Below are 13,180 nucleotides of genomic sequence, written 5' to 3'. Positions count from 1 at the left end.
AATATTAGTTTGTGACGGTGCTTATGTGTCTCTGGTGGGTATTTTGACGGTTGTGGGCACAGCATTCTTCAAACAGGATTAAAAATAATGCCAGCAGGGGCCCCTGCCCGGGACTTAAATTAAAACATCGGCTTTTTTTGTTTGTTTTTTTAACTTTATTTAACATCCTCCATGTTAAATAAAGTTTTTTTTTAACTTTATTTAACAGGGAGGATGTTAAATAAAGTTGAAACAAAAAAAAAGCCGATGTTTTAATTTAAGTCCCGGGCAGTTGCCCCTGTTGCCATGGTGCCCTGTGCATCTTGTTTTCAGGCGCTTGGATTAGCTGGCAAAGTATATAACGCAGCCAAGTATAGCTAGTTCTACAATAAGGAGATACATGAAAACTTCACGAGCAACCGCTCGGCGCCACCTCACTCTCCGTGACTCCGTTGCGGTGCCGGCGTTTCACATTCAGCTGTGAAGCGTGCACTGCGGCAGAACGGGAAGACGGACGCCTCCCGATCCCACAGCAGGACTAGGTAAGTAAAAATAATGGGAAGTAGGGAGAGGGGGGAGGGGAAGGCAGTGAGAAGGGGCAGAGGGGGGAAAGGCAGTGAGAAGAGGCAGAGGTGGTAGATAGTGAGAAGGGGCAGGGGGGGGGAGGCAGTCAGAAGGGGCAGAGGTGGTAGATAGTGATAAAGGGGGAGAGAGGACAGATAGTGACAAGATTTTTTTCCTTTCTTTTTTGGGGATGGGGGGGGGCGCCAGAGGAGTAGTTCGCACAGGGCGCCAGAACACCTAAGGCTGTGTTAGTCTTCTGGGATACCTGCTCCGTGAGGCTCAGTTCAGCAACCTCCTCTCAGGACACACACACACTCACCATCACACACAAACACCCTCTGTGCTTAACTGGTTGGAAACCTGCCTTTTAAGCCCCTGGCCACCTCCTAACTGGCTGAATAGTCCCAGGTGTGCCTTATTGCCTCTCTCTGACAGTGGCTTACATTGTGAAAATGAACTATTTCTCCACTACTTCTTTGCAATCTGTCACAGGCGCCCAGTGCGTTTCCACTTTTATTATAATGTTGTAATTCCTCTGTGTAATGAATGAGAACAAACACTTCAAAATGTGTAGTTGTTTTACTTATTTCTGTACATTGTGGCCAGGCTACAGTATAATGCTAAAAATGTTCCCGCTTATTCTGACGCAGATTTATAGTCACAGAACTAGACATTACCTGAAAAAAAAAGCACTTGAACTGCCTTAGTGTGGCCAAGAACAGAACTCTGCATTGTTCTTGTAGTTTGTTATATTGTTGCACATAATGCTAGCTAAATTCATATTCTTTATGTACAACACAAACTAGAAACCATATTTATACAATAAACAATACAACTGCTCGGTCTTAGTCAACCTTCCTGATGTTCTGACTAATGACCATCTACGGAGAACAGGATTTCGTTGTACAAACAGGACTTTATTAGCTTTTCCGTAAACAGTTCCGCACTTTTTGTTTTTATTGCGTTTTTTTTTGTTTTTTTATTTTTTTTTTTGAGCAGTGAAAGTCACCCAAAACATCACAATGCTGACAACAATGACAGCCTCCAGGTCAGCAGATAAAGGAAAAAGTTTATTGGAACATGATGAAAAAAACATTGTCAATGGTAACCTACATTATTGTATACAGCACTGTATTTTATGCTGGAAAAAAAACTATTTTTCCAAGGAACCTGTGTTTCCACAGAGTTTGAAATGCATAAAATGTAGGTGCCAGAAGTAACATGTTACTGAACCGTACATAGCGAGTACAGCTTACACGGCAAAGGAAAAGGGTCCGCTTTGGGTGCAGCTGCTGCTGTGTCTTCTCTCGTTCGCCTTTTATAACACCCTTTTGGTGTTTGATGGACGTCTGTTTCTCTTGCTTTTCAGGGCTCCGCCTATAATAGGATATCTGCCTTTTGAAGTATTGGGGACCTCCGGCTATGATTATTATCACGTGGATGACCTGGAAAACCTTGCAAAGTGCCACGAACATTGTACGTAATGTAACCCGTCTCTTTTTATCACCCGCTTTGGCCAGTCAAGATTGATGTAAGGGCACTAAATACGTAAAAGTATTGAAAAGTTAAACTAGACGATGAACAATACAGCATGATTATATTATTGACTATAGTCGGTATACTCCCGTAACAGAGGCTGTGAGGTGGTTTCAGTAATGGAAATGTTAGTCGGAGAGATGTCGTGTCTATTCACTAAAGGGAGCGTTGGCAGGAGAGTTTGCACATTACGCTACCAACTTTCTCTTTAGTGAAGTAACCCCTTTGACTTTACTAAACATTATAACGGTCCTACTCCGAAGCTTCTTTTGCAGGAAGAGCTTGGCGGGCCCTGTATAATGCATAGTTAAAGCAGTAAGAATTCTTTGACATCTCCCCACACACTAAATTATACATTACACAGGGTCAGCTCAACCCATCTAGCTGAAGGAAGTGATTGTATTAGCTGTATAATTTCCCAAATATGTAAGCTTTCAATAAAATGAATGCACAAAATACTGCTTATTTGGCATAATATTTTTACACAAATGGGTCTTGCTAACAAATATTACACTGGTACCAGTGTATTAAAAGTACCAGTGCAGTGTGAGATCCTATGTGTAGCCAGGACTTCTGCGGGGTCATCCTAATACTAGAAAGGCGTGGGAACATGTGGCCCGTGTTTAATCGTATGTTTTGTTTTCTAGTAATGCAGTATGGCAAAGGCAAGTCTTGCTATTACAGATTTCTGACCAAAGGACAGCAATGGATCTGGTTGCAAACGCGATACTACATCACTTACCACCAGTGGAACTCCAGGCCGGAGTTCATTGTCTGCACACATACTGTAGTGAGGTAACCCGCAGCTCTGTGTATAATGTGACATTTTATTTATAGACTAGCAGCAGATTCATTAGCGCTGTTAGAATAGCGAGTGAGTGATATCAATAACATTAATATACGCTAACACATGCTAATGCCGAATGAGACACGTGCCACGCTCTGGACAGCCTATGATCTATTGTATTTTTTAGATGTATGTATATATATCATAATGAAACAGAACTGTATTTTTTAGATGTATGTCTCTACACACATCTATAATATGGTTTATATTCAGTAAATTTAATTTTGCAGCTACGCAGAGGTAGGCGCGGAAAGAAGACGGCAACTGGGAATTGAGGACTCTCCTCCGACTATTATCACAGATAAAGTGAGTACTGCTGCTGTTGTAAAGCTTTAAGGATAACCCTTTCCAGCATGCACTATATATTTTTTGACGTCACTGTATCTCCAAGAGAATGACGCTTCAGGTGCATGCTGGAATACCTCTTCCGACTGAAGTGGGCTGCTGAAGTACCGTCTAATTTGTGTATTTAAACTGGCCCATGTCACTTTTTCAAATTCTACATTTTAGAGTTTAATAACTTTAAAATCCAGACAGTTTTTCTACATTGAAGTTAAATAATTTCAGCCTTATTACCAAAGCAATAAACTCTCTTTAAAAAAAGGACAGTTATATGTACTTTTAATATATTTCACAATTTCATTATTTTTATTTCTATTTTCTTTCCACTTATTGTGTTGCAGTTATTAGAGCTCCAGGTACTTGTATTTTTTATTATTATTATTTAGTAATATATTTTCTATAACAATAGTCTGTGCTGTTTCTGCACTAGAACCAGGACTCCGGGTCAGACAATCACATTAACACCGTCAGCCTGAAGGAAGCGCTGGAAAGGTTTGAAGACAGCCAGACCCCATCTCCATCTTCAAAGAGCTCTATCAAATCATCCTCTCACACGGCTGTGTCTGACCCATCATGTGAGTATGAGAGATGAACACCTAGTGTGATCTGAGGATCACGGGAAAGATGGTAGAACGGCACTCCTATTGGTTTGATGCTGTTGTACTTATGCATTAAGAAGATATACAGAACACTGTATTGCTACATCATTGGCCTCTGGTTGCAAAGTAATAACCGGTTATATGCCCTGTTAACATAAGCTATCACATTGTTTTGTATCCATTTATGATGACACCTATCTGTTTCTCCAGCTACACCAACCAAGATCACAACAGACACCAGCACCCCTCCTCGACAAACTATATCCGGGCTTGACAAGCAACGGTCATCAATTAGTGGCCAGGTACTGTCAAATACACAACTCTTTTACCGTATACTGGATAGCTGTGACATTAACTTTTATTTCTAATTACATTTATATCTGAATTTTATAAAGGGAAGGTAACTAATCACGCTTTCCAACCCTTAAAGACATGACATTGCATCAGTATTTATTACATGAATAATTAAGAGCAGCAAAGTACAGCACAGTATTATTAAGTATCCGTTAAGTTCATGGTGGTAGTAATAATAATAATGTTGTGTTTGTGTCCTTGCAGTCTATGAGCTCCCAGTCAGTTAGCACACAAATGTCTCAATCAGTAATGAAGCAGACCACAGCCGCCATCCAGCTGCAGCCGGCAATGAACCAGGTGAGTGTCTCCTTCCGTTCGGTGGGCAACGTGTCTTGAACTGCCTCGTGAAGACCCCCACCTCTTTGCTTTACAAAGGCCAGTTCCTCTGTTTTATGGCTGAGGATTTATAAACAAAACTGTATGTTGTCATAGAATATAAGGAACCAACAACTTGTTTCCTCAACTACTGGACTAATTCTCTATTTTTCACTCAATTTTATACTTTCTCAGCAAATAGTGAGAAAAATGTTAATGACCTAAACGTATCGGATTCCTCTCACTTAGAAATACGGCAGTGAATAATAACATGCAGGTGGATCATATTAAATGGTTCCCACACTGGCCGGTTTTTCCTGGGCAATTGTTGACGACCACCTGCTATAGTCCATCACTGAAGGATGGGACATGTATAACCTAACAGAAGGAAAACAGTCAAGTAAAATGTTGAGTTTGATATTGATACAACCCATAAGTTACAAAAAAAACCCATCCAATTGAATTTGGGTATTCTTACCCAAAATCATTTTCATCTCTACTCAGTGGAGATACCGTGTTCTAGCTTCTGTCTCATGTGGAGATGCGTTCTCCAGTGATAGAGTATATTGTGGTTGGTCATCACATGCAAGACACCCACGCTTTTAAATAAAAATGTAAATTGAGCCACTGCTGTGTTCTAAATGGTTTTCAGCCCATCTTTCAGTTCACGGCACAGTTTGGAGCCATGAAGCACCTAAAGGACCAGCTTGAGCAGAGGACGCGGGTCATCGAGGAGAACATTCATCGGCAGCAGGAGGAGCTGCGCAAGATACAGGAGCAGCTGCAGATGGTGCATGGCCAGGGATTCCAGGTGAGCTCGGTGTCTGTTCGCCATGAGAGGCATTTCTAGGCATTTCGGTCATACATGGCCCAGGTGTGTGTTTGTCATTTAGTATGATATAAATGCTATGATATCAAGAAAAGGTTTCACCTATAGTGATTATACATAACAAGTGCAAAATATAGTCAGGCAGAAACTAGATGTGTCAAGAAAACCAAACACCCGTTAAACGCTACCCATTTTCTTAAATTATTTGGTGAGTTGATGGGCTGAGAAGGGTGTTTCTTTAGATATTTTTTTTATGTTGCCGAAAGCGTAAGGTGACATTGATGTTTTGAATACTTTTACTTGTTTGATTTTCATTATTTTGTTTATTTTCTTTGCAGAATGAGAAACTTTTGATGACCAAACTGCACCCTGATCCCTCTGTGATCAGCAAGCAGGGAGATCAGAGTGTGGAGAGGGCCAACGCTTTTCAGGGAACCCAGCGGGTTCTCTCTTGAAGGTCACTCATGCGGTGTCAGCGATGATACCATAGAAAGGCAGTGTCTGTACTTCCATGTGGGTGTTTTGAACCGTGATGTTTTTTGGTTGCCTCTTATCTCTGCGTGGCCATCCTCTCTGCTTAGTGCCGGGATGCGACGTTATGTATCCCAGAGCGCAGCCTCTGAAGGCACTTGACACAGATATAGAAAGATATGGAGATATGTGCCTATTATTTAGGAGCACCCTTTTACAGATCTAATACCTGATACTGTTAAAAGATTGTTTTCCCTCCTCAGGCTGTAATTTACTGAACTTCCATCTGTTTTCCTGTAGATGTTCTTGCAGCAGTCAGCACAGGGGCTAAACTTTGGTCCGGTGCAGGTTTCTACGGGATCCACATCCAGCCTGCAGCAGCTTCCGCAGCTCACCATGCAAGGGCAAGTAATGCAACCGAGCCAGCTTCAAAGCGGCATGAACTCTGCTCAGCTGACAGCCCAGCACATAATGCAGCCTCCGTTACAAAACACAAGCCAGGTAATGTGTGTGTTTCAGTAGCTGTTGTCTAATTATTAATGGTACTTTGTGGCCCTGTAACAGAGTGAATTTGCTGGTGCCAATGATATTCATCCCTCATTAAATAAGCCACCCCAAAATTGGTTACTTCGGATCATTTTGACAACTGATATTCATGATGATATCTAAAGTAATTTTAGTTTCATTTTCTTTCTTTTACATAGAGCCAGGATTAGAGTATGACATCATTGCTGACAATCAATGTTATACTCTTGCTACCGTATTTGATAGACGACCCCTCTAAAATTTGAATATTAATTTAGAAAAAGAAAAAGCCTGAATATAAAACGACCTTGTGAGAAAAAAGTTTTATTAGTAAATATTAATTGACATGTAAACTTTTTTTTCATATGTAAAAAAAAAAACTATGATTGAGAAAAAATGCATTTTTGGTTTTTATTTCCTTTTACTTGCCAACCTGCCCCCAGTGATACACATCTGCCCCACGGCTTGCTACTCTGCCCCCTCAGATATCCTTATACACCCCCCTATATGCCACTCTGCCCTCCAGATATGCATTATACGACTTGCCCCTGTGCTCCAGACTCCCTGGTGTCAAGTGTTTGCAGAGGTGGATGTCTGCGCGCATCGTGCAGCCAGAGAGGAGGATCTAGGTCCCCTGCAGCGCTGCGGGAGATCTGGATCTTAGTCGTGTAGTCAGACCTCTATTTGAGTTCTTATTGAAAGACGACCTCGAATATAAGATGGGTATTTTTCAGAGCATTTGTGCGGAAAAAAACCCTTGTCTTATAATCAAGCAAATACGGTAATTTGTGAGGATGTGTCACTTTATTGTTGGCGAGGAATGTGTCTTTACTGTATATTGTTGTAGCAATTCAAGAAATGCTGCCAGAACCAATTTTTTTCATTGCTGTCAGGGTTTAAATGTTCACAAAAAAATGTTATTACATGATTGAGTTTTAATGGTTAAATATTTTTACACTTTTTTTTTTAGCAAGGCCAGCAGACCCTCCATGGAGGACACAATCAGCAGACCTCTCTCACCACCCAGACGACGGGGACTCTCACTGCTCCGCTCTACAACACTATGGTCATTTCTCAGCCATCCGCTGGTAATATGGTACAAATGCCGTCGGGGCTGCAACAGAATAACCAGGGAGCTGCCGTGTCCGCGTTTCCTCAGGACAGGCAGATCAGGTCAGTAAAAAGTCAGCTCCTTTCCAGATTTCTCCCCATCGCTATTTCAGATCCAGATGGTTATGTTTGTGAGTCTGATGGTCGGAATCTGCGAGTAATGCAGGGACTTTTAATTCCATTTGAGTTGTTCTACCACGCTCTCGCCTTTCTGTAAGCCTGGTTATAAGGATTTATATTTGTCGCTATTCATGATTGAGTTGTCTCCCATAACGAAGTTGTTTTGTGTTCCTTCTTCTACCTCTATACAGATTTTCTCAAGCTCAGCAAATCGTGACTAAGCTGGTGACGACTCCTGTGGCTTGTGGAGCAGTTATGGTCCCTAGCACCATGTTCATGGGTCAGGTGGTAACTGCTTACCCTACGTTTGCTACACAACAGGGCCAGACCCTTTCAATAACCCAGCAGCAACAGAATCCACAGGAGCCGCAACAGGGGCCGACAATCTCCGGTGTTCAGCAGCCGGCTCAAGCACAGCTCAGCCAGCAGCCTCAGCAGTTCCTGCAGGTAACGCACCCAAGGGCTCTGTTCTCTTTGCTGTCTTTAATTTACCTTTTAAATCATGTCTCCTGAGTCGATTCCTGTTAGTCATATAAATAATGAGGGGGCTTCACATACTTTTGGGATTTACTTTTCTCTAAAACTGAGGAAATGCGATCCTCCCGTCGCCTCTATTTTCTCCTCCTTTGCTTAACCTCTTAGTTAACCGATCAGGGGCTCGTCCACCAAAAATAGTGGAAGTTTCCCAGAACATCAAAACCCAGCTGTGACAGCTTTTTAGAATTGTTCTTGTCGATAATATGTGGTCCCTCAGTTTAAAGACAATGCCAAATGTTGCTGGATTTTTACAAGGTGTAACTAGCTCTATTTGCTATTTGATTTGAAGAGATATACAAATATACCAGAACTTTTTAGTATTTTTTGTTTCTTCCATCAGACATCCCGGCTAGTTCATGGAAACCAGTCTGCGCAGCTAATACTGTCCCCTTTCCCAGTACAACAGAATACTTTTACCCCATCTCACCACCAGCAGCCACAGCCTCTGGCTCGGCACAGGGCCGACAGCATGAGCGATCCCTCCAAAGTTCAGCAGCAGTGAACTCGGACAGACTTCTGCGAATGCTGCGGTGCTACAAAGAACTCATAAGGGGCCGCTTACTGTGCCTGGTGCCAGTACCGGGGCGTCTAGAATCACTACAATGTGTGTGAATGTGTGCTACGGGGCAGCAGAGCTCACGCAGATCATGCAAAACCAGCATCTCTTCAGTGTTTCATTCTTCTGATTTACTATGGACTCGGTTGACTGTTGCACAGGTCTTGCCTTGGCTCGGGTGTAGACCTGTTTGGTACTAGGGGTGCTTGCAAGCTCTTGCCTCCAGACATCCTTCATGATGATTAGTGAGAAACTGCTTTATTTCTCCATGTGTCTTGCACAGGTAAATTTTTACTTTCATAAAAGGACTATGCCATTTCAGATATATTTTACCCCGACGTTTACCGTCACGGTGACTTGGTAAGATTCTGTAGGCGAAATCAACGCTTTGCTCTGTGGGATCCATTCATATAAAGGCCCGTTTCTGCTTCAAGGTATTCACCTACAAGTGTAATGGGCCAACTCACGGGGGCCACTCGTAGCCTTAGATCTTGCTGAGTTCCATTTTTTAAATTCATTTTATCATCGTCCACAAGCTGCCTAACTAACATGTATCATGTGGGTTTATTGTGAGTTACCCTGGGGAGGTTCGTTCCACTCAAGATATGCTCCACTAATGGTAAATTTGGTGAACTTGTTTTGTCCCGGCATCATGATTAACCCCTAATTTATCACATGCTAAACTTGGGGGTTAGAAAAATTATCCTTCATGCAGAACAACAGCATATGTCAGGTTTTTATGGCTTTACTAAGGTTTAAGCAGAGGCTACCACGAGGATATGTCTCGGTACTGCGGACATTGGCTGACGTGCAAGAGTTCTCTCTTCTTGTTATTGTTGGTCTTGTGATTAAATAATCTGGCCATATGTGACATGCGTTACCTCCTCAAACACTGCTTCTGTCCCCGATTTTGTATTGCTTTTGATACAATGGTAAGGCTCCAAGTGTTGCAGGCATCCTTTGTTACCAATCAAACAACATGGATTGTCGACGGACTGAACTTGTTTTCAGAAGCAAAGAGATATCAGACAGATATTATCACTATTTTTCTAACTCCGTAACACTATATGAAATTGGTTTATTGTATAGACGGTGTAACATAATGTGTACATATTTGCATATATAATATGGATAATATATTACAACAGAATTTTATACGCTGCATGGCTGGAGATTTTAACATTTGTCCAAATCCACCCTTTCTGAAACATCTTGTTTTGTACTTTTTTTTTTCTTTCTTTCTTATATATGCTGTTTACATGCTGCTGTTAGCCTTGTTTTTGTGATTAATCAAATATTTTTCTGTGGAATAGTACTCTAAGCTGACAGCGTGATGTTATATGTTTTTGGTAGGGTGTAAACTTATGTCATAGTGACCTAAATATCCATCCACTTTTTTTATCCAACTACTGGTTCATCATTGTTTTATAAGTAGGACTTTGCACTTTTTTGCAGATGGTTTAAAAAAAATTACCTCTCAAAGCTATTTTTGTCTATTTATGTAAAATATTTTAAAGCGAAAAATCTTCAGAAAAAAGAGACATCGTATTGGAAGTTCCGTTCTAGGAGTGATTTGCACAAAATTCTAAACACGTACAATATATTTTTTGCCATTTTGATGTCCTGTTAGTCGAAAGGATGCTTTTAATTTCTAACCCCCCTGTCTGTGTTTGTTCAAATCTTTTAGGGTCTATCCTACAAAATATAAGGAAAATATATCTTATCTATATATATATATATATATATATATCTGTATACAGTGCCTTTACACGCTAATTCAGGTGACCCCATAACTGCTATGATGTGCACTTTCTGTCCTGCGAGTTCATTGCATTGGACAGATAATTATGGTTTGAATGTTTAGGGCAAATTATGTTTCTAATGAATAATTCCATCATAGCCATTTTAAGAAGCTCGCGTAGCGTTCATAGTGAACCTCCCAGCCGCTGGATGCAGATGGCATCTGTCTTCATGGGATGTGGTGGCCATTCCCCCATTGGGGTAAAGAAATACATTGTGGCCCCTTCAGAAAGTAAGATCACGGGAGGAGAGGCGAGCTAGGAGCGTGCGAGTAAATACTTCGTCGCAGCTAACGGCATACAAGGGTGTAATATTTAGGCCCATGTTGTACAACAGAGTTAGAGGATGATGAGTTTCCCATAGTATATATAATAGGAGAGTATATGAAACCATATGTTCTCACCTTGCTGGTGAATTAGTTGCTTTTGCTGCGGGAGGCTGTTAGAGACACTATGGACGCTAATGGCTGGAATGTCATCCGAGTCACAGGAACGTGGAACCTTTAATGGTTTTATTGTGAAAAAGGAATTAATTGGAACGTTCTGATTCACCATCGAGTCAGTAAAGTGTGAACGTCAATATATGATTTTATTTATCGAGTATGTTTAAAAAAAAAAAAAAAAAAAAAAGAGGCCAAAATCCTACCGGTGATGATCGTTATTTCCAGTCTGTTTCTCTTGGCAATGGCTTTCATTCTGGTGACTGGACTGGAGCAGATTCCTAGATAATGTGCACCCTATTTTAAAGGGGGATCTATTAAAGTAGAGCTACAGCTTTACCATCATCATTGTTTTTCAGTTGGTTTAGTTGCACGTGAGATTAGGTTTAAAAGTGACTATTTTAGCTGTCAATAAGGAAAAACTTTAAGTAGTTAGTTTGTTTTTCCTACCCCGCCCTCTATAGCTACCTGAACCAATTAGCTTGTGCTGAAGGGGAGGAGTCATGAGAATCATGCCGTAGTTTGTTTTTCCTACCCCGCCCTCTATAGCTACCTGAACCAATTAGCTTGTGCTGAAGGGGAGGAGTCATGAGAATCATGCCGTAGTTTGTTTTTCCTACCCCGCCCTCTATAGCTACCTGAACCAATTAGCTTGTGCTGAAGGGGAGGAGTCATGAGAATCATGCTGTAGGTGTTAATATGGCTGGATTGCTGATAACCTATTTAATCTCAATAAATGCTGTTTTAACCCTTTAACGCCATAATGCTGGACTGCAGCATGTGGTAAAAGTCTCTTAACCTTCTATGATTGCTGCTTCAGCCGGTTATCTGGTCCTAGAAATAGCTTTTTCTGAGATTTATTTCCAGAATCATATTAATAAGAGCAGACTTTGTAAAAGGACAGCACTTTCCAGAAGGTGGTAGGAATATAAATGTGTTATTTCTAAAGTAGGTGTGATGGCGCTCGGACCTCCTTCAGGGCTGGCGGGAAGAGATTGTGAATTCTGCATTATTTCATTTTTGGTCTGCTCCTTAACAAACGACTTTCCTATGAATAGCTCCGTATCGCTAATCACCGTTACACGCGTGGGTAAGGCAAATATGTAAAATCCAAGTGCTACAGCGCTCTAGCCCGTGAAATAATCGCTTGGTACTGTTGATTAATGGCTTGATTTGGTCTCTGTCACGCTTGGAAACGGAGGAAATCTTTATTTATATGGGTTAACGTTCAGTGGAGACAGAAAGATAAATTGAACTTGTGACAAAATCACTTTTTGCGTGATCAAAATCAATATGTAAATGGTGGCATTTGGGTGGTGTTGGTTTATTTCCCCATTTCTTCATGTCTGCACCCACAGGTGCCCGTTCCGGCTGCCATCTGATTTGGCTTAACATTTGAGGCGTGAGGCTTTGGCTTCTAACACGCCAGGCTTGTTTGCCTCTCATTAAGGTACGGCTTCATGGAGCGATACATAGCAGAGACCAGACGTGTTCCAAAACGTTTGCATACCTCTCCTCCCCACGTCCATGAAAGCATTATTGATAAATGAGATGTATAAACACCCAATGAATCGTCTGCAGTAGTCCTAGGTTTCTGCCCTGTGAACTGAATACGTTATGTACCGGTCGATTTATTTACGGTCGGTGTATATGTATGGCCACATAAAATAAAATCTCACGCTGGTACAGAGTCTGAGGAACCAAAGATATGTTTTGAGAAGCCCACCTGATAAGATATGTCAGTTCATTCATAAAATCTCACATGTGGCTGTATGTTTTGATGTACCACGTTTGTTAGAGAATAAATGTTATAATTTTGTAACTTTGTGTTAATTTTTTGTCCCTAAAACTCCTTTTACCATGGCGTTTGATTTTTGTACACATTCTTGGTACTTCATGCCATCTGGATGGTTCCAGAGCACAGCGAATGCACTGATTTAGGGGTAAATTATGTAGAAAAGGGGCAAAGGGTTGTATATTAACCCCTTCGCGACCTTTGCCGGTTCAGGACCGTCATGACATGAAGGTCGCTAAATGACCTTTGACGGTCCTGAACCGTCATAAAATAAAATAAGCTTAGAAAGTGATCAACGATCACTTTCTTCGCTTAAACGGCGTTACTGTAATGCCTCGATGTCGAGGCATTCAGTAACGCCGAGATCGGCATCGGGGGCCATGTCTGGCCCCTCCCCGGGGCGTCAACAGCCGCCATACATTGTATGGCGGCGGACGCCCGTTTTAAAAGCGTTTAGGAGGC

The 13,180-nt window shown here is 41.5% G+C and overlaps 1 protein-coding gene across 3 annotated transcripts in view; it reads left to right on the top strand.

Moving 5' to 3' along the window:
* The window catches only part of CLOCK (clock circadian regulator), a 34,997-nt gene extending 25,900 nt beyond the window's left edge, over positions 1-9,097 (top strand). For 2 of the 3 annotated variants that reach the window (XM_053458510.1, XM_053458501.1), the window contains 11 exons: positions 1,913-2,019; positions 2,727-2,874; positions 3,157-3,232; positions 3,699-3,843; positions 4,078-4,169; positions 4,426-4,518; positions 5,189-5,347; positions 6,137-6,337; positions 7,332-7,534; positions 7,783-8,038; positions 8,469-9,097. In XM_053458510.1, coding sequence (XP_053314485.1) covers positions 1,913-2,019; positions 2,727-2,874; positions 3,157-3,232; positions 3,699-3,843; positions 4,078-4,169; positions 4,426-4,518; positions 5,189-5,347; positions 6,137-6,337; positions 7,332-7,534; positions 7,783-8,038; positions 8,469-8,630 — 1,642 coding nt within the window. In that variant the 3' untranslated portion in view covers positions 8,631-9,097. The remainder of the gene's footprint in view (positions 1-1,912; positions 2,020-2,726; positions 2,875-3,156; positions 3,233-3,698; positions 3,844-4,077; positions 4,170-4,425; positions 4,519-5,188; positions 5,348-6,136; positions 6,338-7,331; positions 7,535-7,782; positions 8,039-8,468) is intronic. The other variant, XM_053458520.1, reaches the window with a different exon arrangement.
* Positions 9,098-13,180: the final 4,083 nt, after the last annotated feature.

Source organism: Spea bombifrons, chromosome 1, assembly GCF_027358695.1.
Source record: "Spea bombifrons isolate aSpeBom1 chromosome 1, aSpeBom1.2.pri, whole genome shotgun sequence".
NCBI classification, from domain to species: Eukaryota; Metazoa; Chordata; class Amphibia; order Anura; family Pelobatidae; genus Spea; species Spea bombifrons.
The sequence above is the reverse complement of the archived record's forward strand: the minus strand, read 5'-3'. Positions and strand labels throughout refer to the sequence as shown.